Source organism: Caenorhabditis remanei, chromosome X (assembly GCF_010183535.1).
Source record: "Caenorhabditis remanei strain PX506 chromosome X, whole genome shotgun sequence".
Lineage (NCBI taxonomy): Eukaryota > Metazoa > Nematoda > Chromadorea > Rhabditida > Rhabditidae > Caenorhabditis > Caenorhabditis remanei.
In genome coordinates this window covers 16878710-16906702 of record NC_071333.1, presented here as the reverse complement: position 1 = coordinate 16906702, position 27993 = coordinate 16878710, and the positions used below count along the sequence as shown (strand labels likewise).

General features: G+C 37.4%; 4 protein-coding genes across 4 annotated transcripts; 3 read left to right on the top strand and 1 right to left on the bottom strand.

The window, feature by feature from the left end:
* Positions 1-2787: 2787 nt before the first annotated feature.
* Positions 2788-4292, bottom strand: GCK72_025397 (uncharacterized protein; the record flags this gene model as incomplete). The annotated part of the gene is made up of 9 exons (XM_003103690.2): positions 2788-2853; positions 2904-3025; positions 3070-3223; positions 3269-3398; positions 3455-3583; positions 3635-3804; positions 3861-3999; positions 4056-4192; positions 4245-4292. The coding sequence occupies 9 exons, from the start codon at positions 4290-4292 to the stop codon at positions 2788-2790; spliced, it is 1095 nt and encodes a 364-aa protein (XP_003103738.1).
* Positions 4293-5713: 1421 nt separating this feature from the next.
* On the top strand, positions 5714-11470 carry GCK72_025396 (uncharacterized protein; the record flags this gene model as incomplete). Its single annotated transcript, XM_053736323.1, has 11 exons — positions 5714-5756; positions 8456-8769; positions 9042-9141; positions 9193-9697; positions 10024-10139; positions 10184-10685; positions 10742-10798; positions 10860-10946; positions 11000-11080; positions 11142-11337; positions 11393-11470. 11 exons carry the CDS (start codon positions 5714-5716, stop codon positions 11468-11470), a joined length of 2079 nt encoding a protein of 692 aa, XP_053579889.1.
* A 2924-nt stretch (positions 11471-14394) lies between these two features.
* Positions 14395-14725, top strand: GCK72_025395 (uncharacterized protein; the record flags this gene model as incomplete). The annotated part of the gene is made up of 2 exons (XM_003103670.2): positions 14395-14472; positions 14528-14725. 2 exons carry the CDS (start codon positions 14395-14397, stop codon positions 14723-14725), a joined length of 276 nt encoding a protein of 91 aa, XP_003103718.2.
* A 6530-nt stretch (positions 14726-21255) lies between these two features.
* Positions 21256-21926, top strand: GCK72_025394 (uncharacterized protein; the record flags this gene model as incomplete). Its single annotated transcript, XM_053736322.1, has 2 exons — positions 21256-21307; positions 21643-21926. The coding sequence occupies 2 exons, from the start codon at positions 21256-21258 to the stop codon at positions 21924-21926; spliced, it is 336 nt and encodes a 111-aa protein (XP_053579888.1).
* Between the last annotated feature and the right edge of the window lie 6067 nt (positions 21927-27993).

Sequence of the window (27993 nt, the reverse complement as noted above, 5' to 3'; positions counted from 1 at the left end):
AAAAGAAGAAGAGTTGAAGAAGGACGAATGAGGAGAAGAGTTTTGGGACCACCTCGTTCACTCATATTGAAACATTCCATCAACTTGAAAAGTTCTGTAACGCTTCACTGCGTCGAGCGCTCTTTTTCGTCCTATCCACTCTTCCGGACCCAATTTTTAGTGAGAAGAACACAATTTCTCGGGATCTCTGAATTGAATAGAACGAATATGAATAAATTGAGGAATTCCAGAATTCCATGAGTAGATCAGAGAAAGGTCAAGTGGAGAGCATTGAATAGAAAGTTTGGTAATACCATGAATTCCACTGGAGGGAACGAGTTTCATTACAGAAATCAATATGAAAAATATAATGGAAAAGTTTGAGGTAGCTGCATATAACTAACCTATTGGTATAGAAACAGAAGTGAGAATGGAAAAATTGAAACCTGAATTTTGAATTTTGAGAAAAACTGGTCATCAGAATATTAAAAATGCAGAAATACATAATTTACATTGATTGAAACTAAGTGGTGATATTTTTCAAAGAGATTCGATGAAGTTTGAACGGGTAATCCAAATCTGGTACGAAAACCCCAGATGCGGTAAAAATTGACTTAGACTGCACTTCTGTTATAGAAATGACAAACCAACAAAACAACAGCTACACAACATCAAAAAATTAAAAATTTTCAAAAGTATTAATATTCTAGTCTAAGTATATTAACCTGTTTGTTAGTCAGACGCTTGCTGGTATTTAAGTAATGAAACTTTATGAGAGCAATCATTTCGCTATTAACTGCTATTATCGGCACCGTAATTTTCAATGAAACATTTAGAATTAAGTATTCCTTCTTTTTTCTAACTACCGTAAAAACTGTTATATAAAAAACGCCGTTATATTTTTTCTAGGAATTCTGTCGTTTCAGAAACTCATTAAAGCTAAACGGAGAAACATCCGTTATGAAACAAGCCGTTCTGTTACAGGAGTGTAATACAATTTTTACGGTAGTTTTATTTCATCTTTCTAACTCTGTGCTAGAGTTTATTTGATAAAACTAATCTTATTATAGTAATCTGTAAACTGTCGTGCAATTTGTGGAAATCACTATCTCCTATTGAATAGTCTCATTATATCCTGTATATAAACTTCAATGCAGTAGTATTAGAAAACATTCAATTCAGAAAAACACAAACTAACCTGATTCTTTCGAAACTCTGACAATCGGAAGACACTGCACACTTTGAAAAGCTGAAGCGTTCGTTGGAGGTAAAATAAAAAAGTGAAAAACAAAACGGAAGTGGGTGTGAAGCTTCCTATTACAGTATCCGCTTTGTCAATCAAACCGACTCACCGCCATTAGTTTTCAAAAACTGACACTTCGTACACTTTACGACAATAAATCAGGATTCTACCGCACGTCGAATCCGGATTTGCGGATGCTCGAAAGCTCTAGAACGTGCAATTTCACTTTACAAAAGAGTGAAATGAAAATTTGAGAGGAAGACGCCGGAGAAGAAAGTATTTTCCCTATTTTTCCTCAGCGGTCCTTTTTTCCGGAACAAGACGAGCTAAGCAAGCCCAATTATTTCGTCAGTGAGCCCTGTGCAAAATGAAATTGTTGGGTACGGAACTCTTCGTTTTCTTCGTTCGGCTCCAAGACCTCAAGGGAAGAAAAATAAAGAGCGCGCTGGGAGCATGATGTCATAGAATTCTTTGAATACTTCAAAGATAAAAATTGCTGGCTGGAATCGAACCAAAAATACGAGTTGAGCGATATATTGGTCGGGTCATAAATCCGCAATAACATGGGTATAACAACGGCGGAAAGAGAACACTATAGAAGATGTGCAATCTTTATATGCGGATATCCAGAGGATTTACTAAATTGGTTTAACAATACGAAATAATAAAAATCGTATAGCCTGTATCGCGGATGAGTGAGCCCTTCTAGATTAAATAAAACCCTTCTAGATTTAATTATGAAAGGTACGGTAGCTTATTTGTATATCTTCGACCGCCGCTATTGAAAATCTGGAATCTTGGGGAATTTGTATGGAAAACATTATAAGACTTATTAGATTTTAATCCTAAACTTTTCAAAAATGCTTCTGCAGTAAACCGGGCTAGGACGGGCAAAAATTGGAAATTCTTAAATGTAATCGAATTTTGCCAAAAACAAAATGTTCAAATTCAGCTCGTCAAGAGCTTCCAAAAAAATATAATCATGTTTATATTCGCTACTAGCCGGGTCCCACCACGTAAACTACAATAACCCGAAATTCCCGTAAATTGGGACATTTTAAACCTAGACATGATTATACTTTTCTGAAAGTTCCTGCTTTGGTACTATTCAACCTTTCTTTTAAATTTCACCTCAACATCCCGTCGGAAATTTTGCGCCAGCTCTATTTTTTCCATTGCATCTTCCCTTCTGGCTCAACCCGCAAGATGTATAATAAATCAAGTTGCATCCGGGTTTTTTGAAGTGAGAAAGTGTCAATTTATTTAGTACAAACGTTGAGTTAACGGATGTTGGAGTTAACGGATGTTTGGAAAAGCGGGACAAAATAATTGTGATGTTCACCAATCAAAAATACCGGAAAAATTCTAACAAGGATGTGACTAGAAGAGAAACGAACTCATACATTGCATGAATTCAGAAGTATAAAAAAAGTAGGAGAATATCAGCTTCACAGACAAAAAATGACCATCTAAACGGAAAATACACAAATAAAAAACTGAGTTTTTACTCAAACATGAAAAAAGGTTATTCTGGTTTCAAAGAAACGAATATCGGTAGAAATTGATCACTCGTGCAATCCGGCAGAACGAAGGTTTTCGTTGACGATGTGTGCAACCGCCGATCCAAACACCTGAAAAATTAAAAGTTCAAAATTTTGGAAATTCGTATATTAAATTTTACCAAGTCAATGTTGCCAGTGTCCGTAGCGGTTGTTTCGAAAACAAAAAACTTGTGACGATCCGTAATACATCGGCGGAATAGCTTTTTGATGAAGTCACGAGCACTCTCCTCGGAGTTGTCGCCTGATAATTGCATTATTGTTTTAATGAAGCAAAAAAATGTATACCTTCATAGTTTTTAAAACTTCTTCGCAGTGGTGAGGTTTTTAGTTTCTCCACAAATACATCATACTTGTTGAGGAAAAGAACGATAGACGCATGACGGAATAAATCGGAATGAACGATAGTTTTAAAGATTTCATAGCTTTGTTTCATACGGTTCTAGAAAAAAATTACGAAATTTTGACCGAAGTCATGTGCACTCACGAATTTGTGGTCTTCCGGGTCCAACTGATCGTAGTCACTCATTGAGACAATAAACAGAATCATGTCGACGTTGTCAAAACAGTGAATCCACTTGCGGCGCTCACTACGTTGTCCTCCCACGTCCACCATTCTGAAATTTTGCCAATTTCATAATGCAAGTACATTATTAATAGCTATAACACATACTTGAAATCCATTTTCTTGTGATTGAAGACAATTTCGTTGATTCCCGTTGTGGAAATACGGCAGTGAACAATATCTTGAATAGTTGGGACATAGTTGTCTTCAGTAAGGCGGACAATGTTGTCCATGAAACTGAAATTGAGTTTTTCTTTCTGTTTCGTCCCTGATAACCTATAATCTCACTATTTAGCGCTGTCCAGAAGAGCAAATCGGAAACGACGAGTTTCATAGCACATCTGGAGGCTTGAGCTTTGCCAAACACGGTCCATGCACCGCCCAATGACTACTGGGATAACCAGTCCTTCTGGATCACGGAGCTTTCTTTTGAAGTCTTCGAAGCGATTGACGTCTTCCTGAAGACATAGAAGTTTTGAACACTCTGAATTGTTAGTTGTCATAGTTATCATACCTGGACAGTAATATCATGATGTATTCCGAAATCACTACATGCATTAACCAATTGGGTCAGAGCTTCCATGCAATTCGAATGAATGATTGACAGATATTCGAGTGCATCCTCTTTAGCATAACCATCCAAATGGAGAACCCTAAAAATACAATTTTCAAAAACTGATTTAAAATCATTTTTGATTTATTGATTCACCTCATTTGTCTGAAAATAGTACTCTTTCCACTCTCCGATGTTCCCAGAAGCAATATTTTGAAGCGGTTTAAGTCATCGGTGTGATCCTTTGACAACGCTCGATCGATAGCCCGCGATTTAGAGCTATTTGCGCGCTCCTGAAAACGTTTTATTTTTGTTTTATCAGGTTATTTTGTCTTCAATTATAACCTCTGGTGAGAGACGAGCTCCCCGTAAACCAGTTGCTCCGGCACCCATTTTAAATGAGCATTGAGAGGCAAGACACCTGAAAAGAGTGGCGAGTGGTTGGGTTTTCTAACTGTTAACATATAGCAAAAACAGGAGAACCGAGAAAACAAGGAGATTAACAATAAATTACAAATGAGAGAAGAGAGCAGAGAGAGAACAAAAAGAAATGAGGGAACTATAAAAAATTGGAGGAAGGTTCTGATCGATTTCACGGGATTACAGCTACAGACAAATTTTTGTTTTCGAAATATTGGGAGATTAGATATATCATAGTCGTGTTGACTACGGATGCGTTTTCAAAATGAAAACACAACATCTAAATTTTTTATGATGGCTGTAAAAAAGAAACAATAAAAGGGTTTGTCTAGGTTTAAAAGGTTTATAAGGTACTGTCAAAAGTATGAGCAAATAAATGTCAAACTTGTTCAGTAAATCCAGGTTCAAATTTTCTTTCAAATGACAGGGTGCGTTAGGGGAAGATTGCTAACCACCTTCTAGCGGTATTGACACTGCTAGCCCAAAAAAAGTTCAAACATTATTAGCTTTACCTTCTAAAAGACAAGCCAGGTTATGCAACAAGATGACGACAAAACAAAGTCTGACTTGTCACTGTCCTGATCGATAAACAAATTTTTTCCATGACACAGACAATTCGTGTTTTGATTGGTAAGCTCAAATAAAAGTTTCAATGTTTCCCAACAGAAACATTGAAACGTTGGGACAAAAAATCAACTCTTGTTTGGAACCTGTGAACCGAGAAGAGGATCGTTAGTCGAGACATAACTATGATAACAGAAATCAAATTTTCATGGTTACAATATTATTAACACAACACGCGTCTTACAACCACGCTCTACCAAAACTAAAAAAAAATTGCGTTCAAAATTGAGAGACAAAAGACTCAATTCTTTCGAGTTGTACACATTATTAATTTTCTGCCTTCAGATTTTGTTATCACTACTAAAACAGGTCATATAAGTTATGAATACTTGAAAAGCAACTCTTAAAAGTCACTGAGTAAAATTTTTCAAGATAGATTATTCGAATTTTTAACGTTGCAAGTCTGCAATTAGAGTGAATCCTTCTTTTTTTAATGTTTACTCTCTCATCGGTGCTCACTGTCAAGCCGTTCTTCATATTTCATTAAACAGTACTCTATGTTATAACACGTGTCCTACACCACGATCGATCCATTCCTTCGTTAGGAAACGTTGTGTAGCCGAGCGGGAGAGAAGATCTCCATAGCAATTTTTCGCTACGTTTTGAATGTGTTTTTTTTTCGTATTTTTGCCTATATTCCAATGCATGTGCCGGAGGATCCCGTGGATGTATTCTCATAAAATCGTCAACCGTCGCCAAGTGACACTAAGCTACCGCGCGCGCTCCGGCACACAAATTCCCTCATTCGACACTGACATTTAGCCTACAGGATGCGAATTTCGATGCTCTGCCTGTTTTTGGCTGTTTTTCAAGGTCAGTTTTATGGAAATAGATGTGTTAAGGTGTTAAGACTAAGCGAGTGTGAGTAAGATAAAAACAGGTGCACTAAAATGAAATGCGGCGATAGAGAAATTCTAATGGAAAAGTGAGATAGCAACTCAAAACAGTACAACTCACTGATTGAAGCGGTACGACGGATAAATAATAGGTGGATGGAAGGACTTCTGACTCAAAAACGGCTCAGAATCGCTACATCCCAGTCAGATACTCTGACTATCAGTCGTGAGATTTCCGTAAAGTCATAGAACATCTCCCTTCCATCAAAAAATGTATCCAATCACAAGATTCAGATTCTCAGATCTTGTTTATCATAAGCACTAATCTTACTTTTCGTATCCGCTGACTCACGTGACCTTATTGTACAAGACTTCCTTCTTTTCTTTGAAAATACTTGGAAAATATATTGGCAGTTGGAGAGAATAAAAGCAGTAAATAAATCCAGGTAGGTGTTGTGCACACTTCGGTTAATTGAAATGTGGAGACTTGAGTGAAAACGAGACGAGAAACTCTGATAAAAATGGGCGGAGTCCCAAATGGTTGTGGCGTACATTATGTATGAGAGTTATGTTTTGATAAAGTTTGGAGAGATACAAAATTTAGGTTCAAGTGGAATCGAATGAGAATCAAAGACCATAAGGGTAGTTTACTTGGTAGAACTACATTTTTCGGTTTGAAAAATTAGAAGCAAGTTTTGAAATAAAAAAAAACTTGATATCATGCAGTTCCGAATATTCTGAACAGAGAAATATAGAGTTTCTTAGTATCTACTTTTGTCGCATCACCATTGAGCTATTTTATCAAACCAGAAAGTCACCCCATCGAAAATTTCAGAATTTCTCGAAAATTGTGAGTTAGAATTCGTAATTCCTGAAGAAAAACCTCCTGAAATCAATACAACGTCGTCTTAGCTCCCCCCAAAAACTCATTCCCTTCTTCCAATAGACACCTGCCTAAATCTGCTTATCAAGCCGAACACATACCTACGGGGCCTGCGCTCAGAAAGCGTCAAGAAAATAGAATTTGATTTTGCCAAGCGGACGCACACAATTTGTCTGACTAATGACGTGGGTCACCGGAAAGTGATTTCTAGTTTTGTTCTGTAATTTTCAGTGCTTTCGAACACTACATAGATCAAAAGATGGGCTACGGTAGCCGCAAAAAGTGACTAACGCGACGTTGCTTTGTGTCTATGGAGATGCGCCGTGTGGCGTTTTAGAAGTCTATCCAGCGCAGTCTTTTTTTCGGTTAGAAACATGAAAAAAGCAACAGCATAGAAACAAATAGAAATGTGCACCGTGAGAATATGGAGGAACGTCTAGTGGATACATTTCTCAGAAGTTTTCCCAGACTAAATATTCTGGCACTTCTTTTTAACTTTCGTGGTTCTAAATTTGAAAGTAAGAATCGAAAATAATCCTTTATTGTGATTAGGCGTAGTGATAAAAAGAAAATCTTCCAATTTCACCTGTAACTGACTACCGTAATCTTTTTGGAGTTCCGGGTACATAGATCAGAAAAATTCAGAAATAATATGAAATGTGATTAAAACTAAAATTTCTGAATAATGGGGTATGACAATCGAAAATAGTGTGCGTTTAGGAGAGTATTAGAGAAAAGATATCGTGATAACTTGAAGGAATAAGATATGACACGAGGTATTGGACACTGCTTAGAATTGGTGTTAGTTTTGAATATAATATGGAAATGATATACAGGGATAAGATAGATATTTCGAAATCTCAAAGAATGGGGAAGGATAATTTCAAAATAAGGAACGTATGTATAGAAAACGAAGTGAGAAGCAGAAATCCGCCTCCTGAAAATGAGAAATCGGTTTTCGTCTCACTCAGTAGTATTTAATCAAAAAATGCGCCCGAGATTCATAGTGAGAGAGAAAGAAAAAAGAATGAGCAAAAAAAGTCAGGTGTGGCGAGGGTGAAGGTGGTTGGGTTGAATCCAATTCAATTTTCCCAAAAAAAACTTTAATGAAAACCGGACCAATTCGAAATAATTCATTTGTGATTTGGTCTGTCAGCTGTTTTGATAAAAGAATAATAAAGAAACGAGTCGGAAATAAAAGTTTTCTAAAAGTGTGTGAAGATTTTTCGTCCGTGTGAATCGAAGTTCTCACACAGTCTCGAAATTCGAAATTTAATTTCTTTTAAATTTTTTAATTGTGAGATTGAGTCTGTTATCAAGTGTGAGTCAGTTTGTAGTGAAAATCGAAAACCGGTTTTCTTTTTAATCTTTAAAGTTGCGCTTTTGCATTTTTGATTGAGATAAGAGGGCGTGAGAAAAATAAATTGTAGTGCAATAAAAGAACATCGCATATGCAAAAAAAACAGATATCAATATAAAATTATCTAGTCTTAAAAATATCAGTCGTAGAATAAGGTACGAGTTTTATGAAATATATGAGGAGAACATAGCATTTCCAATTTACACCAATTTAATCTAGCGCCACTTCAAACTTTTGCTGATTGCAAGCTGCCAACCGAGTTTCCAGAAACCGGTGGAAAAATGTGACCACAGAACCTAATCGAAATTTTGCAAAAGAAAAAAATAGTCTAGACAATCTTGTATCCGGATACTTTGATTTTATACTGCATCTAAAATCCGTTTTTCTTCAATAGGAGAACAGCTGTTCATCAAATCAAAAATCAAATTTACAGTGGTCGGGGCAACCTGCCCCTGCGATGGAATAACTCTCGATGGAAGTGATCAGGAGCATTGTTGGCTAGTTTTACCAAGGGAAGGACGTTCATGGAGTGCGGGTGATGATTCGTGTGTTGCTGTTGGAGGACATCTTGGACACCCAATGGATGATAACTATGGAACGATTGTCAGTTATGCACAGAAGGAATCAAGCTTGCCGGTGCTGACAGGAATTGTGGCTAGTAATGATGGTGTCTCGATTGCTGGAGCTTTGTGCCAGAACAATGGGTTTTGGGAAGTGATTTCCAATACAACAAGAATTTTTACAAATGTAAGGAGAAATTGGTTAAACAAATTATCTTGAATATTTTCATACACGTCAATCCCCGGGTACTTGGCGCTAAACTCGAAATATCAAATTTTTTCGAATTTTTTGAAAATGTTTGAATGAAAAGTCTAATGTTCGACTGTCTTTCAGAATTAGAATAAATTATGAAAAATCATCAGAAATGTTCACATTTTGATGAAAAATCACCGAAATTCCTGAAAATTTGTGAATCTTTTGAAGCCGGGCCTTGACCTTGACAACTATGCATATTTTAGCAATCAAACCTAACTGCAACATGTACTTACATCAAACCGTCAACCAACGGAATTGTATTCGACGAGTGTGGAATTGAATCGAATGTTCTTTGTGACCGACGTAGGAACAGAATAGCTTGTTCCGATATCTAGAACAAAAATTTATTTGCAGCATTGGAAAAACAGGACTACTGTAGCATAATGGCCAACTGCTCTTCCACGACCACTCTGTTGTCCACAACTACTGCAATGTCTTCTACAACCTCTAACCTCTCATCAACGTCACCAACCACGCAGTTATCTTCGTCATCGTCCACTGCAGGTGGAATTGCATCTCTTTCTACCACAAAAGTTGGACAATTGACTTCGACCGTGACTGATGCAGGGAGTGGAAATGGAAACGGAGGATCGGTGACAACATCGGCTTCGACTTCTACAACTTGCAAATGTACTGGTAGTGATGTAACTACAACGACCACCACTGCGGCTCCAGCTGGCTCCTGTCCCCAACAAACGGGATGTCTGAAACATCAATGGAAGATTTTCGGAATGTGTGTGGATTGGAGAGCCATGTTGGCGTTGCTGGCTATCGGACTACTTCTGTTCTTGTGTTGTTGTATCTGCCATTGTTGTATGCATGCCTGTATGTTCTGTACACCAGCGAGAAAAGAGAAAGTGTAAGTTATGGTGATGGGAAAATTATAAGAAAATTGCAAGCTTGTAATCCAGGCAGATCCGGGGCGAGGGTTTTTATTAAATAGCTTTCTTCAAAAAAATCGTATATCGGGTTGGTTAATATCTCAAATGATACGTATTCGGAACTGTCATCAGAGAAAATCAAACCAAACTTAGAAAAGTTTTATCAATTATCTACCATTTGAACTATTAACTAACCCGATACGAGTTTATTAAATCAAAAACTGTCGGCGCGGATTGCAAGTACGGAAAATTGTGCAATTAAACTAAACATAATTTTTTTTATTCCTCGGGATCCAATTCTAAGCAATCGAAATACTGTCGTCGCACCGGTTCCTGTTTTGTTGCCACAGAAGGTTGACTACGATGTTGAAAAGTCGGAAACTGTCGTTCTCCCGCCACCGGCTATACAGCCGGAGCCAGGTAGATATTTAAAACGAGATATTGCATAAAAAGAGAATATTTAGTTTACATCACCGTACCGGAGAAGCACGAGTCGGTCTACGGATTCCACACCAAGGAAATCATCCATGTTATGCCTGAAAGACCGCATACCAAGGATGTAGCAACCATGACTGATATTCTTGATAACGAGCTGCCAACATTCATGCCTGTTCCTACTACAGCACCATTGATGAAGCGTAAGAAAGCTGTGAAGAAACCGAAGAAGATGTTCATCCCTGCCACCGCTGACCCAATGAACAGTATTGAAGAGGACATTGCTGCTGAGATCCCGATCGACATTCCTGATAGCCCAGGAGCCCGTTCAGTTGCCCCACTTGGTGACGTTGTAGACCCCGTTCCAATAGTTCCTCTCAATTTCGCTCGTAATCCAAAGCCAATGATGCCAGAGCCAAAATCCCATGATGACATTCCGTTGCCAGGCCAAAGTTCCATTGCCCTTCCACCACAACAACAGAAGCCGAACATGTCTTCCGATAATGGCGAATTCGATCCTTCTGGATTAAGGTTGGATTAAAAAATATCTAAAAAGAAACCCTTGTACTAATAACGAACACTTAAAGATCACCACCAATTCCGGCAAATGCGAAACCAAACGATGCTGCTCCGAAAAGAATGACGTGAGCTTAGGCTTAACAATTCTGACATTTGCCGGTTTCTTAATTCTTTAATTTTTTGCAGATTCTCTCCAATTGCTGATGAGTCTGAAGAAGAGACCGGCGCCCGTATTCCGTCACCACCTCGTGAGCCAAAGGCGTCCGGAGGAAGGTATTCTGAATTCTGACGGAGATTGTGGCAAATTCTTTTTTTCTTTTTTTCAGATCAGGAAACAATGGCAACAACAATGGATCTGGTCTCTCGCCGAATTCTGCACCGGAAAACCGCCCAACCTTGAAAAATCAGTATGTGATTAATTGTTGTTCTATCACTATGGTAACAAGCTGCCATCTAAAAAGTTTTCAGACGTCTTAACGAAATGCCATCTCCGACTCCGGCGGGAAATCCACCTGCTCCAGCCAAATCACCGTCTTCTAGTAATGGAGGCTCCAGTAATCCGTTTGCCAATCTTGGGGGCGCTTCGCCAGCTCAAGAAGACAATGGAGGACGTGCTCCAGGGGACGATGTTGGAATGAGAGCTGCAAGAGGACGACTTGGAGGGGTACTGTACTTTGAAACTATGGAAAACCTGAAAACCCTCTGATATCATTTTTCAGGCTGTCCGTGGCGGTGGTGGCGGAGGAGAAGCTCCAAGTGGCTGGAAGCCTTGGGCAAAAGGTGGAGCTCGTCGTTAAGCGGGAGCTGAAAGAAATGTTTTCTGGGAATCTCTTTAGGATTAGCACTGGGATTTGCGTAATAATCATCAAAATGTCTATTCTATTTTCTACTAACCTTTCCTACTCTTAATATTCTAGAAGTGTTTGCTCTTAATCTTATTATAATCTCTATTATATCTTTCATCCTCTCTCTCTCTCTTTTGAAATAATGCATAGAACTTTATGTTTCTATGCCATGTTGCCCAGAGGCACGTCTTCTTTTTTTGGCGGCTTTTCTCGGAAGCGCCAAACAAGAAGAGCAGTCTGCCGTCACCTTTGAAAGTCTTTATGCAAATAAAGTCTTTTTGTTAACAAGATATGTCGATTACGTGATTGAGAATGTCCCAAAAAGATGTTGACAAAGATAAGAAATGATAATCCTTGACGTCAGGGGGGCAAAGATGTCAAAGTGTTGAAATGGCCATTGATCGGGTTAAATGCGTACATGTTTTTCCCGGATTACACCCTCACTTGTTTAGAAGGAAACAGACTGAGTGGCGATATCGAACGTCATCAAAATTCATATGACAAAATTATCATATTCGTAATATTCCAGGACCATGTTTTCTGTTTTGACCACCAAAGCTGTATTATTGACAGCACTGATGTTGGTCAATGGGAAATTAGCATGGAGTTATTAGGAAATGTTATAGGTAATTACAGAATAAAGGGGCGGGTCCGTTTTTGGTACGGGTTTAAAAAATTTCAGAATAATTTCAGAACATCCCGGTTGTCTGGTCATGTCGTTTGTTTTAAATCGGCAGCTCAACGGTGCATGGTGTCGAATACCGGTCTTATTTTTTAAAATAACTCCGTGAATAGTAACATTCAAACTTTTCAAATTCAAAATGTTCAATATTTTTCAAAAGAAAGTTTCATAACTTTTTTTCTCCAGCAAAATGTTCATTCAGACGTGCCATCCCGGAAATTCCAGTTAAACACCGAAAAAAGATCCATTAGCCTTGCTAATGAGCATGGTGACCCCATAAGGTACAAATGTACGTCTTTCGTTTTCTGTTGCAGGAAGTAGACATCGGCTGTTCTGGATCCATCTTTAAAAAAACTTAAAAAACTGACTGGGTGTGTTTTTTTCATTACATTTTTTCTTGACCTCTTACCTAGTATGAATGTGCATATCTGAAATTTTCGCAATGAAAATTTTATGAACTTTTTTTTTCAACTTTTCCATCCCGGACCAAAGTTCTTTTCAACTTTTTGTGTGTGTTAGAATTTTGCAACTCATGTTCTTCAAATTTCGAAAAGCGAATGTAAACAATAAATGTAAACGAATCCTCTTCTCCACCCAAAAAAAAGACGTTTCACACTGAATTATTCCCTATTTCTCTCCCCAATTGGTGGTGTTGATTCAGAATGTTCTCCACAAACACCCCTTTGTTTCGTCTAGAATTTCCACCAACATTAGATATTCTGATCATGGAAAAAGAGTTTCACCTATGTATCCATAACTTGCACTTCTCATTTGTGATCTCTTCAAGAAGTTTTTCTTTCCAAATTTGCTTCCATTTCAGGACGTTTCTTTAGATATTTATTTCTTCTTTCCTTTTCAGAGTGTTGTTCAGAGGGGATTAAAAGTCTTCGGGAATCTGTGGGGGTGTATTGATAAAATGGGGATTGATTTGCCATGTGATTATTAAAAGTGAGACAGGGTGGACTTATTGTGATCGTGAGAATAAGTTCGGGAGAGATAATGATAGTTAGTCATAATGGTTGTCTCAAGGTAAGTCAGAAGTAAATATCGAGCAGACTGACTTTTCATCTAATTGCAGTTTTTCAATTTTAATTTTCAAAAGATCTCTGTTATTCCAGTTTGAGCACCAAAATTCAAAACTCAAATTTCAAAATAGTAAAACCAGTTGTAGCTATAGTACTACTACAAGATACTCGCCGTATAACTACAAAACGTGTATGTACTAAGTAATCTGACATTACGAAACGGAAAACTCTGGATCTTTGTGACAATCAAAAAGGAAGTGTAAAGGACGCTGTAAGTTTACACATAGTCTGGACCTGTGGGAAAGAAATCTTGAATGTTTTTTCGCGCACCTCCCGTGAGAAATTCCAAAAGATTTATTATTCAGAAATGAGAGAGATACGCGTGATTCAAATATTCATATGATCTTCGGGATTCAAGCAGACCAAAGTTTTGCAATGAGCACAGTATCATTGCATATTTGGAAAAAATAAAAACAATTTACGAACCACTCCTCCAAATATTCTACGTAAATCTTATAATGTCTCCATTTCCTTTCTATAAACAAATTATAGCACTTGACACATCAAACTTGCAACCTTCAAAAGTCAGTCATGCCTACAATTGTTTAGTTTGATCTTCAATAACTCATTTTCAGAAAATCACTTGACCACCTAAACCAGTAAATTAGTTTTTTAATACATTCCACCGGAAACATTTTCAATTTTTGATCAAATCATCAATATAATGTGTCTTATATATCCATCTGAAATACTTTTCAAATAGGATTTCTATTCATTTCTCATTTTTTTCCTAACAGGTCTCCATCTGATTCTATTTCACTTCACACTAATCCAATCCCCCAGCTCAATGTCTTCTTTTCACGTTTTTCATGTTCTTCTGCCCTTTCCATCTAGTCCATTTCTCCGCCCCCATTTCAGATTACCTCTGATGGGCGGTGCACTTGTCCTAGGGCCTCCTTCAGTATAAAACCAGCACAGAGTTGCCGGATTAGACGTTATCCCATATCTCTTGGCACTCCGAGGGGCGGAGTCAAAAATCTTAAGACTTTTTCTGTTCTTTCTCTTATATCTCTCTCAATACCTTTTTATATAAATCGCGCATTCACTCATTTTTCCTTACATTCTTCGTTTTCTTTACAGTGGTAACTTTGCTACGACATCAATCAAAGATGAGCAAAACCGTCGCCTGCTTGGTCCTTCTTGTTCTCGCCGTTGTTTATGTCTACTCTGCTCCACATGTTTCATTCGTAAGTTTACCATAAAGTGTTTGAATATTTGTTTTGGTATAATATCATATTTCAGAGAGCCAAAAGAGCCATAAATCCATTCTTGGATTCCATGGGCAAACGAGCTGTTAACCCATTCCTCGATTCCATTGGCAAGAGATCCTTCAGACCAGATGCCATTTCCGAGGAGAAGAGATATTTCGATAGTTTGGCCGGTCAATCATTGGGAAAGCGTTCGAACAACCGATACGAATTGTTTGATAATTACTTCTAATGACAAATAACTGTTGCTCTCGTCTTGATACCTATTCTGAATATTCTGAAGTTCATGCTGTGTTTTTCCCAAATACTCCAGTATTCCTTTTACTAAGACTACCTTGATTATTTATTGGTCTCTCTCTCTCTCTCTTTTCTCCCAATTCTACTCCCAATCATCCAAGTTTCTCATTTGTCATTTTCATTTTCATTTTCATTTTCAAGTGGTAGCAAGCAAGCCAGCAAATAAATTCTGTTAACAAGACCTTTCAGAGTAAATTCCCACGCAGATAACAAAAAATTCCCACGGATCAGGTTGCCCGGCCACAAACCACGTATCTGGATCTCTCATACTAGATGACATGCGCGGATTCCTAATGAGAATATCAGTAACGTACTAATCCCGAGCAGATTTTCCCATTGTGTCCGAGCGCTGCTTAATATTGACATTTGTGTTGTGTTCAGAAGTAATCAGAAGGAAAAAAAGGGAAGATTAGCATTCATTTCTCCCACGGATCAAACGAGTACACGGATACGGGTCTTCACGTCTTGATGAGATTAAGTCTGTGAATGCTTAAGGCGGAAAATAGAAAAAAATGTATGTCGCCGCTTGACGGGAGAGGAAAAAATTGAATTATTTTTATGGACGAATTCAGCATGACGCACAGTTCCACATGCTCAAATTAATCATTTATGTCATCACCAATCGTTCTATGGACAAGACAACAATAGATATTCTAGAAACTGAATAACTTCAATCAGATGATCAATTGTGTTTTGGACAATAGGGATATCTATGAATAGATACTACATGTAAAACTTTGTATCAGGGTGTCAAGTCAATAACAAGTGAGATTATTACAATTTTGTTAGAAGTCACACCAAAAGATGGGATACATTTGTTATTTTTGGATTCCAGATTCTAGAAAAATCTTTTAGGTGGGAAAGTTTCAAACTAGAAACATTAGTTGGCTCTGAAAATAGCCTAAACAGTTGGAGCATAAAATTAGGTGATGTTTTACAAACCTAAAAATGATATCAGACAAAATGTCATGTTTGTGTTTGTCAGACAACCATGACAACATGACAACTCCTCCACAACCAGGGATATGACAAAATTGGATTAGTTCTGCGATAATTTCACAAATCAAATCAACTTATGACATTTGGTTCTCAAATTCAGTTGATTCATTTTTTCAGATCAAACGCTTGGATATTGTGTCCAATCACTTTGAACTGGATAGCCGGTGTTCCCACGCAGTAATCAGGTTGATTTGAAAAATTATGAAATCACTTTTTTTCCCATCATGAGATTCGCACTTGGAAAAGGAAAAGCTATGAGAACTTTTATTGGAAGGGCGCAATTAAAAAAATTGGTGGAAAAGGTTTATTTGGAAAATGCCGGGAGGTGTAATACGAATTATACATTTGTCATTCTAACCGAGGTTTCCTAACATTCTTAGTAATATAAAAGTGGAATCAGGCAATTTCAAGCCAATGGAAGAACTATCGGGAATCAAGCTTGTCACGGGCCGGATCAAAATCGGATTTTTTTCTCTGGCAGGCTCTGGTTCAAAGTTTAAACATTTTTTGAACTGATATTCGAAATTAAATTTTTTCAAGTTCCGTAAATGTGGAATTTTTGACAATACTTCAGAATTAAATCACAAGCGTGTTATGCATCAAGAATTGTAATGTTTTGATTTAAAAGTGTTTAAATTCAGAACCTTTTCTTCATCTTCTTGAATCCGGGTCGACCAGGCCGGGGCAAAATTTGCCAAGTTTTGTGTAGGGAGGATTGGGTAGCGACCCGGAAGTATGGATGCCCAACCACCGCATTCTGATCTGGCAATGTGTTTCGGATGGTCTCTGTCTCTAGATCTGAAATAGAGCTCTGGCCTGAAGAACACACGCGCGGGCCGGTTGGATGCCGACTTGATCTGGAGGGTGCAAACCTGAAAGGGAAAGTTGAAGGCCGTGAGGCTCTTGGTGGAAAACTCCGTCATAGTCAGTGGTGAGCCTACACCCGACGACTATGACATAGTTGGAGGAATCCTGATCTGATAATAATCATTGTTCATATAAGAGAAGGGGATGGTAAATACCCAGAGTCCGAAACCATCAAAACAGCTACTGACCAACATATTACTGATGAACACATAGACCCTGGGGTTCCCTGAACTCGACCCATCTGCACAAACCCACTTTGTACCAATGAACCAAACTGATGAAGAGTTTAATGGTTTCTTACATGACAGCTAGAGGACCTACCGTGAGGTAGACTCCCGCCGCTGTAGCAGGCTCGCCAATATCAAATGGGACAAAAATAAAAAGGAATTTATTTTTCATTTTCAAGTTACCTGATACGTTTACAAGGTGAAATAGTTGAAACGATGTTAAATCGAATTGCAACTCCTACAAACTTCTAATCGGTAAAATTTCTCTCAAATTTATTTCCTCGACAAACCATTTGATTTTACAGAATCTTTGTTTTTTATCAAGTTGTTTTCAACCGAGCACTCCCGACTTGGAAAATCAGCGTGAAATCACTATATCTAAATGATAGATAATCATAGACTCCACTTTATTTGTTAGTATAGCTGCAAAAGGCACGAGAAATTTCGACAGGGAGTGCTAGGAAAACAAAGTGTTATTTGATCAACTGGAGAAAAAAAGTCGAAAATGGTGCTTGCAAGAATTTCCGTAGAGATTTCAACAGGATTTCAAACACCAATTAACCAATATAATAAATGTGGAAAAATAAATTTTCCAACAATATTTTTGTTGCAGAATGTATGCTGTTGTTGTTTTGTTGTATTCAACTTCTACGATTACTAATCTAATTTTCGCCGAAAAATAGTGGCAATGATCATCGAAAAGAGACTGTTACCTAATGGGCTGCCATTTCTTTTCCTCCACCAACCACAAATTGTGAAATGGACAAAAATCACAGCATAATTCATTCTGAAGACGTCCTTGTCCGATCTTTTTTTCTTAGACAGCAGTTGTTTCTGACCTTACCAACTGTTGCTCTATTCTTCTGTTGCAATTCACCCGTTTCCCACCGTTTATGAGTGTTCAGATAATTTCTCGGCAGAAATCAAAGGGCATTGTGTCTTCTACAACTTTCACTTCCTCTTTTTCTTGTTTTTCTCTCTTCTGACTTGATTTACGATTCAGTTTGAATGCAATGGTTAGGTTTTGTTCGGAATACTCCCATTAAACTTCGGAATTACGTTCGTTTTATATTCTCTCCCATTTTTTTCCTCTCAAAGAAAAAAATCTTAGTTTTTTTCCATCTCTCAAGAGCAATTTGCGTGATTGAGCGAAATGGGACAAAAGAATCTTTCTTTGCCTTTTCAATCCTAGTCAGAGGAAGAGGAATGTGCCCTCAAGCCAAAAAACCATAGAATGAAAAATGTTTAGGTCACGCAAAGTCCGAATAATGATGTTTTCTTGGTTCAGAGGCTTTCATCAGGTTGATGGGGGTAAAATGTGGAAATAATGAAGAGGAAAATTGTTTGGTCGTGGAATTTTTTCATTATGTGACTGTGTTGTGTTGTGTAAACTCGATTATTTATGTGCTCTCAATATTTTGAATTTGACATAATTGAAGCTCGTGTGCCAGAAAATTGTCTTTTTCGAGTCTAGTTTTTCGAAAAATTAAGTCGGACCTCACTAGTATTGATATATAAGATATTTTCTGTAAGAATTGCTGAGGACGGTAGGTAATACTATGAATAATACATGCAGAACAATTTACGCAAACTTTGAAGATGGCTATAAACGTATTTTCATTTTGTTGAAACATTTTACTTCATTAATACTAACTTGAACTGAATTGAAATTTAGGTTGTTTTCGATAAAAACAAAAATCTTAGTTTTGCATAACTACAGTAACCTTACTAGACCCTAAATTTTAAAAATTGAAAATAAAATATTATGAACTTCAACTATGTCCAAGACTGTCAGCATTGATTTTTCCATAATGATCCCTCAATAAATAACAAAGACGTCAATGACGATTTGCATATCTATAGTAACCTTAACATTCTAATTTATAAAACGCGTAGGGAGTCTGTCCATTTGTCTTAATGTCCGCAAATTTTTGAGTATAGAGAAAAAAAGCAGCCAGGTCGAAATCAAACGTGCGCTCTTTGTGCAGATACCTTTGCCTTGGACCACTCGGCTCACCAATAAAAATGAAAATTTTAAACTTTTTTAAGGATATTTGAAATCTTCTCAACGTTTTACTCCATCCAGTCTATTTTACTCTCATTATTTCTATTTCATAATAACCATCTTACCGCTTTCAATAAATAAATCACCCAAATTACCTTGAACCTACTGTTCATTACTGTTTGTTCACGATGCCTCTTGCCTCATGCCCAACCGTATATGCTTTCCGTTCTCGTTCGTTTTTTTCCTGTTCATCCTCTAATCCTCCATCTCCTATTTCACACATCGTCACAACGCCACTCAAGACCCATCCATCATTAGTGTGAAGACAGGCAGAAAAATCTCTGGTCTCCCTTGACGATAATACATCATCATCGCTAGTGTACGTTTTTTTTGTTGAATTTAGCTGCTCGGTCCAACGTTTTCCAGAAATTTTCTGCTATTTAGAACGTGGAAACAAAACGTTGACGAATACATACGTTTTCGGGTTGTCAACAACACTAAACATCCATAAAATGCTGAATTTGCATATATTATGCTTTCCTCCGGAACATTGTTCTTCTTTTCCTTTCCCTTATATCTTTCAATTTCTCTTTTTCAAAAACTCGTGACCATCACATCTCCTAAATGCATTTCTATTCCATCATGTGCTCCATTCTAGACCTAACTAGTCTTTTTATCTTTTACAGTGAGAAGTACTAACTACGAGAAAACTAGAGCACAAAAAAACATAAAACGAAGAAGAAACGTGTCAATATTGGCGAAACTTGGGTTTTGTGCTTGTGTGAGTGAGTGTATGTGCCTTCGTGTGTATTTGGGGAATGGAAGTCAATGACACTACCGACATGCGGTCATTGAGTAACTACTGTCTGGTAGAAGCCGTTTTGGTTTTACTAGGCAATTATTTTTCCCTAGTCTATGAAATGTATAGCGACTTCTTGACATTTTGGACAAAAATAAAAAATATATTTTCTTCTTTCATGACATCTCGCCTACATATTGTCTAACTAATTTTCTTCTCAATCATATTCATTCAATTTTTCAATTTTTCTTTCCCTGTCATCACACATTCTTCATATTTAGAATTCATCAACTGCCATGGTTGGTAGAAAAGAGAGAGAGAGCGGAGCAAAAGAGTCTCAAGTCCCTCTTTCCACACTTTTCTTCCTTTTCTGTCTCCGCATGCTCCACTTCTTCGTTTGGTCGTGGTCGTGTTGCCGTCGCCGCGTCTTCTTCCTCCTCACCATGTGCAGCAGTGGCGGAGGGGGTGTCTTCTCCTCCGTCCATTTTCGCATTCCCGCAGAATCTGTCTCTCACGCTAGACTATTACTTTGTCTAACACTCTCTTCACCAAACTTTCGTGGTCCCATTGTATCTCGAGTTCTCATTGTGTCTAACTCTTTTCATTTTTCATTTTCGAAATCGATGGTCTCTTCCCCCCAATTTTTGAGATTTTTGAAACTTGGCATCAGCGATAAGATGGGATAGAATCCTTTTTCACAGCTTTGAGCTATTGAGCATTTTGCAACCTTCATCAACCTTCATACGTGTTTTACAGCTATTTCACTGATTACTGTAGACCTATCTTTTGAGCCGCCTTGTCTCCACCACTTCTCTCCAATCATTACCCTAATTGTTATAATCCAATCTCCTCCGACATAATTAGTGTTCCCAACCAGAATTAGACAACGAAAAAAGGAATAGAAGAGCATGCCATTTGGTCGTCAATCCTCCTTGTCATCTTCCTATTGTCCTCGTTGCCTTCTGTCCCTTATTAGTCAATTCCAACAGCCCTAGAACCAATGTTCAAGTTTTTGAGCCTTAGTTTTCCTTTTTTCTAATTGAGCGGAGCAGCGCATCTCGAATTTGCTGCTTTTCTCCATCATGAATTCTCGAGTGGGGATTTCGATGATTTCCCACCCGGTTCTCATAACCCTCATAACCAGATTTGCATAATTTGAATATTATTATAGCGCACCGAGTTCGCAGTCCTACTTATGAATTTAATCTGTTTGAAATAACAAAAATAGTTTTTGCAAAATTTCGTTTATATTTCCAGTGTATCACATCCATGAACTAACATAAACAATTATGTTATCTGGTATCAAAAATAACCAGTAATTTGATATATTTCTCTCGAATTCTCAAATTTCAACTCTCTCGTGATAAACTTCAATCAAAACACATTTTCACACTATTTAATAAATAGTCGGGAAGGTTACACTCTTACCTCTTCTCCTCCTTTCAATTTCCTCTTGCTCGCCGTTTACTTATAATTTCCTGCCAATTTCCGTTTATATCTTTTTTATGAAGGCCAATTTTCTTTTTTTTATGAACAATCCACATTTTATTCCAGAATGATTGTATGACATGGGACATCCGACCGAGAAAGCTACCAACATTAGCGCGGAAGATTTTTCCAGTGAGTTGCGAAATATTGTTTTTTTCTTCTGGAAAATTCTTCACCTTTTCCATACTTGTCGAAACCTGAGCCCGAAAGCCCCGGCTATTTGGCGCCAAATTTCAAAACTCAATTTTTAAATTTTTTTTGCAAAAAGGTCAAGTTTTTGGCAATTATTCAGAAATTTAAGAAATTTTGAAAAATCATCAAAATTGTTTACATTTTCGATGAAAAATTGTAAAAATTTCAAAAAATGTTTTTATTTAATTGGTTCTTTTTTTGAAGCCGGACCTTTGGGCTGGACGGGCTTTTTAAAATTTTCCAATGCTGTGCCTTGACAAGTATGATGTTTTCAGGTTCAGATCCAATAACACCATCCGGACCACACCATCAACAATCCGCATCGGAGCCTGGTCGAGTATCAACATCAACCGCTTCTGCTCAAACGCCCTCTCATCCACATAATCACCAAAAGGGAATCCTGAATAGGCTGCCGGATTATTTCCGCGATACGGTCGGCTGGTTCATCGGGTACGCTCTCTTTTCATTTTCTTTTGTGTCTTGGGAGGGAAATCAGGGAGAGCAGGTGGTTTGGCCATGGGTTTCAAGGTATCATGATCGCTGTACAAACACTCATTAATATTGTTGGTGACACCAAATGGGAGAATTGAATGAGGGATTAATTTATCTTATGTGAAAATAAATACGAATGGGAACAAGAACAAGGCTTCGAGCAAGCAGCAATGAGAAAAGGACAAGAAAGGTGATTTTTGAAACTCTCATTTCACACAAAGCAATTTTCCGATGTGTTCTTTAAAACAAAAAGAATCTCAAAGCCATCCTCAAGATTCCTATCTAAACAGAAACGATAAGAAATCCGGATTTGTTGGATAGATCGGATAGAACACATTGCGCAATCCGTCTACCTCTACAAGTCGCTTTGTCTTGATCCGAACACGCGTCGTCCACTTTCTGTGTCTCTCTCAGGTAGAACACTGCCGACATTCTCTAGGTGTAATGACCAGTGGTCCGTTGTATCTTGAAGGTGACCCCCCCTCTTCAATAATGAAGGCACTTTGCCGACTGCTTCTCGACGGGTGGAGGAGGAGGTTGTGTTTAATGTTGCGGTAGGGATGAAACAAGCTCACCGCTTACGTTTTTATTACTATGTTTATTATATTGCCTTTTTGATTGCAACCGTTTCTTTTATTGGGTCAGGTTTTTGAATCATGCCGGTATTAGTGGGCAATATCGAAAAATAATGGGAGATTGCCACCAATAAATAGTTACGATAAGCCTCTAGTCAGTTATCAAGATATAGTTACGTTCTCGTTTTTCGTGTTCTGAGAAAGTGAGTGATAATAAAAATAATGTCAATTTTGTTTTGTCTAACAACTCCTAATTGAGTGCTCCCAACCGTTTATTATCTTGCTGGAATTCCCTTCCTGTTAATGTTTTCCCGGTTATATACAAAAACTGATCTAATAACCGTTTCAAATATTTGACCGCGATTAAAATCAAAGTTAGATAATATCTACCCGCTAAAAGTAAAAGGAGGAGGTTGAATGTGTCCGAATCGTAGTTCTAACCGAATTTAATCGTCGTTTTATTATATTCGCTTCGTCACGCATTTCTATTGTAGGTTGCGGCCACCCTGTTCCCTCATCTCGTATTCCTTCCGCCCGTTTTATTATTATTGTTGTTGTTCGTTATCAAAATTGTTTAGACCAACCAACACCAATAGATTATTTAGAAAATGTGTGAATTCCTCCCTCATCATTGTGTTCTAAAACATCGAAAATCATATAGATACGGTATGTCGATGAGTGTGACTGCTTAATTCAGTTTAGAACACGCATGAATGAGTCAAAAACGCTTTGAAAAATGATTGGCATCTTCGCAACGTCACATATCCGACAACCGTTAGCTAATTGTTGCTTTTTGACCACCGACATGTCATTTTTCGTTTTTCTTTTTGTTTTAATAAAAAACTAGTTATGTGTCACTGGTCATGACCCAGACTACGCGGCGGATAACGGATTTAATTGTTGCATTTTCGATATAGATTTCTTTCCCAAAGTGTAAAAATCTCTTGTGTAGCAACAAGAAATCCTTGTTTTTTGATTGACTACTAGACTACTGGGTTGTCGTAAAACTTTTCGGAATCACATTGTTTCAAAATGACAATTCAAACGAGCAGAGAGGAAGAAAAGAGCACTTGGCGCAACGTTTGTCACATGCAGATGTGACTGCCCCATTTTTTCTCAGCTGTGGGTCTTACGTTTAGTGTAACTTTTTGTTTTCCAATGGAATTCGACTTATTCAATTCACTTTCTTTGAGTTTTCCTTTGTCTTGCATTTAATTCAAAAGTGATGTTATGTTTGTTGGTTGGAATGTTTGAGGTAACAATTGTAACCAATATTTTCCTATGGTTAGACATTCCTAACACTAACATTCTGAAAATTCAGTCATCAATCTCATTTAGAATTTTTTTTCGCTTTTTTCATCCATTAAATTTTCTAGAGTGCTCCGAAATTCGGTCACTTCACTGAAGGACCAGAATTGGTCCAACCTCGTTTTGTGGGATCATCCGCTTTCTCTTTTTTTGTGTTAGTATTTAAAAAATACTATTTTTCGACTTTTCCAAATAAGACTCTTATAATACCCCGGGAGTTCTTTTGTTTGGCCATCTTCACCACAATACCCCCTTCAATTTCTTCCGAAAATTAACTAGTGGGTCGCACAATTAGGATTGTTAGTAGTTGACCTGAATCCCGTCTCTCTTTCTCTCATTTTCATTCTCAAGACTTTTCTTCTACTACTTGACCAAGATTACCAGTTGTATTATATTATTCATTTTGTTTTTCAATAAGAACTTTTTTCTTTCTTTAAAAGTTCTTCCGGTTCTCATTACTTTCTGGTCTCTCACAAGTGTACATCTCCTAGTGGTTTCCGTTACCTTCCGGATGAAAGTGATAAGATAACATAAAAAGAAAAAGAGGAGATGACTGAACGTGCATTAACTGATAACGAAACCGTTTATGATCATAATCAAAATAAAGAGAGAACGAGAAATAGAGAAGTACGTACGTAGTAGTCGTAGTGGTAGAGAAATTTTGAACTGAAAACTTATTCGAATAATTAATCTCAATTTGTTCTGAAACATAAAATTTATGACACAGCTATCCAACCGGACTTCTCAATTGGAACATCGGTCCACTATATCTCTCTTTTAATTTCTCCACAATTTCGCCCCCTCTCCTCAATTTTTCCGAAAACTATAAATTGCAATTTCCGGTTGTCATGCATCTATTCCATGAAACATTCGTTCGTATCTTCCCGTTGACTCATCCATTTTTCCTTATTTCAATACATAGAATAGATTTTATTTGAATTGAATGGTTCATTTTATTAGTATTCTTTCTTTCTTCAAAGTTTTCAGTTTTCAACCTTGAATTGTTCGCTGGAATTCTTTCTCACAGTCTTACAAACTATTTTCTCTTGTGTGGTCGGTTTGAAAAGTGCCAAATAATGCTGGTAAACATAAAAATTCTTCAAAATGTGTACCTTTGTGTTTCGTATATCTAGTTGATTTTGAAAGTTTTGAAAATTTCGAAGATTTTGAAACACCACTCAATGTGATGGGATAAGATACGTTGGCGGATGAGCTGTGTACACTAAGATGAACTTTTTGAGCACGTGTTGGTAGATGTCGGGTCGGCTACTCAAAAGTTCTAAAAAATATGACGTGATCTGGAGGCTAAATGTGACATTAAGTACAGAACACATCATTTGATTCAAGCTGGCCAGTGATGAAATGGGCGGTTATCAATGAAAATGAATCCTTACTCATCTATTGTCTTATTTGGTTTATTTTAGGCATTATTTTATCTTGAACAATTTTTTGGGCAGTTTTACTTTATTTGTCTATGGCAATACCACAAATATTTTTGAAAAACAAAACGTGGTGCTCCTGGGATCTTTGAGCAACTAACTAGTAGTGGAACTGTAGACCAAATAGTTGTTTTTTACTAAAACTTAACTAAAGACTCTTTTTTTCAAGTTTTCAAACAAAGTTTTCATTTTTTCTGGCGTTTCGTCCAGGCCACCTTTTCCCCAAAGGTACCCATTGTCGTTACGTCACGAAACTGCGATAGCCCATTAAAAAGTGGTGATGAATAGGTTTGGCCTGTACCGCTAGTAGCGTCCAAGACGCGGCCAGTCTCCTGAGATACGCGGAAGCAAAAACTAGCCGAAGGCGATTTCTTGGAGAAAAAGAAGCGCCTTTTCCTCTTATCTCAGTTTCTCATCCTTCTCCAATAACTATGCGTATCCTCATCATCCTCATCATCTTTTTATTCCCTTTTTTCCCACCGCGTGTCTTGTATGGGATCCTATTGTTTTTCACGCAAAATAGTTTTTTAGTTTTTTTTTCTTGCTGTCTTCTGAGAAGTTTAGTTGTTGTCTAACGTGCCCATCTCATCTCCAACTGGGTCCGCCACACTTATTTATCTTGTTTTTTTGTTCAAAGGCAGGAGGGGCGACCTTCTCATTCCACACCGCTCGGTACCTCAGACAGATGGCGCCAACGTGATTCTTCTATTCAAATTTTCTTCTCACCGATTCTTTCTGCAACAAAGTGAGAAAAGAAATTTGAATTTGTTTCTTATTCTTCCTTCACCTCGCCGCACCAATAGATTTATGCAAATTGTCAGTAACACCACATGTTGGTGTGGATAGTAAAAGAAGAAGAACTTGTTTGCAACAAACAAAAAAGTGTTTATTCATTCATATCGTTCTTATTCATCCCCACTCCCCTATTCGGTAATTTGGATGGCTTGTTAGTAGTCGCACTCCCTTACTTCTCACTTTTATTCACATTCCTTTGATATCTGTCGTTTGGATCTGGTTACGTTGTCATGTACTCAAAGAACCAACAGCTAGTTTTCTTTTGAGAGGTATATTGTGTTTTTGTGTGTGCCGGAACAACAACAACAACTGATGTCTGAGAACGATCAACTTTCTTATAAAATAACGTACTAGGTACAAAATCTTGCCGATTTTTTTTTTACTTATTTTTTCATTTAAGATTTTTATATTAAAATCAAAATAATCAGCATTGACGATACTCCAGGTTCACATGATTTCTGATTGTTCGAGTTTGGCACTTTCCACAATTTTTTCATTTTATCAGTTCCGTCGTCTTCACTTTTTTCACGTATATGATGACGTTTGATTATAATTTCTTCCATATGAGGTTAAGCTTATCATTCGTAACAGTTTTTAGATAAGCTGAAGAAAATTGATGTTTCGATCTCAAGTTTCTTGTCCTGGAAATAATTTTTCGCTATTAAGTCACTTAAACGGTTTGAACTACGAACCAAGCTTGTCAAATTTTGACCCGACCCGGCTCATCCCGTCGGCCAGGTCCGGCGCTTACCACTTTTTTTGAAGTTTTTTGAAATTTTACATTAAAAATTCAATTTCTTGATGCATAACTACTTCTTGATTAAATTCTAAGGTAAAGTAAAAATATAGACATTTTCGGTATAAGATTCTAAAAATTTCAGTTTCTGCTTTTTAAACCAAGAGCCGGCCCGAGAACAATTCCGAATTCGGCCCGGCCCAGCCCGTGACAAGTTTGCTACAAACTACGTGTACACTTTTTCTCGCAACATTCCGAGCCAGACTAACAAAACTTCAAAGTTCGCAAAATCCAAACCTCAACAGTACCGACTGATCTTTTGTTAGACACCCTCTATTCTCCCAGTAAGTATGTGCATTTTTGTGTGTGCCTACAGTGTGATGAGATGACAAAATATTGAGCAAACTTGTAGTTTATTTCACAAAAAAAGTGTAGAAGAATACGAACTGTGGGAGGTAAGGAAATCGTAGAGCAAATATTGAAGTTTTCTAACTTTTTTCTTTTTCATGTGTTGTTCACACTAGACACACACCTGATACAACCACACGGTTTTCCTGTTCTTACTCTTCTCATTCTTCTTTATTTACCGGAATCAAAAGGACTAAATATACGATGGGTAGGGTCGTCTTTATCAGTTTTGATGTCATTCGCTAGTTTTGAGACAATGCACTAACTTATCGCATATTTTTTCCGTGGTTTCTTCCTGAAACTTGTAAATATGAATATTTTCATTCACAACGCTCACAAGTCACAGCTTCAAAAAGTTTCACAGTTTCAAAACCGTGCTCAAAGTTGTTACGTTATCAAAAAACTGTTCAGTTAGAGTGCTAGGTTAATAAGATCCGTCATATTTAGTTGTTTTCATAACACGATGTTTTTTGGTGAGTATGCTGAATAAGAAAAACAAAAATAGAGAAGCATAAACCTTGTTCCGTTGTTTTTGGAGCTAGCGGATACTTGAAATATTAGAATTGAATGTATTTCAGTTTTTCGGAAAGGTTTTTTAAGTGACTCACTAGATTTTTTCAATTTATAAAACCAGACTCGGAACGAGCCGGTTCTCAGTACCAAAACTGGAAGTTTTGAATTTTTTGAATTTTTTGTTGATTTTTTTTGCCAAAAAAAAGAATATTCTACTATGTTTTCAATTATCAATAAAACTCTTTTGATAAAAATTTCAAAATTTTTTAAAAAATGTTGTTAAAATTGTGCACATTTTTGACTCCGTGCCGGCAAACTTCTTCACCGGGACGAAATTTTGCAAGCCTGCCTAAAACCGTA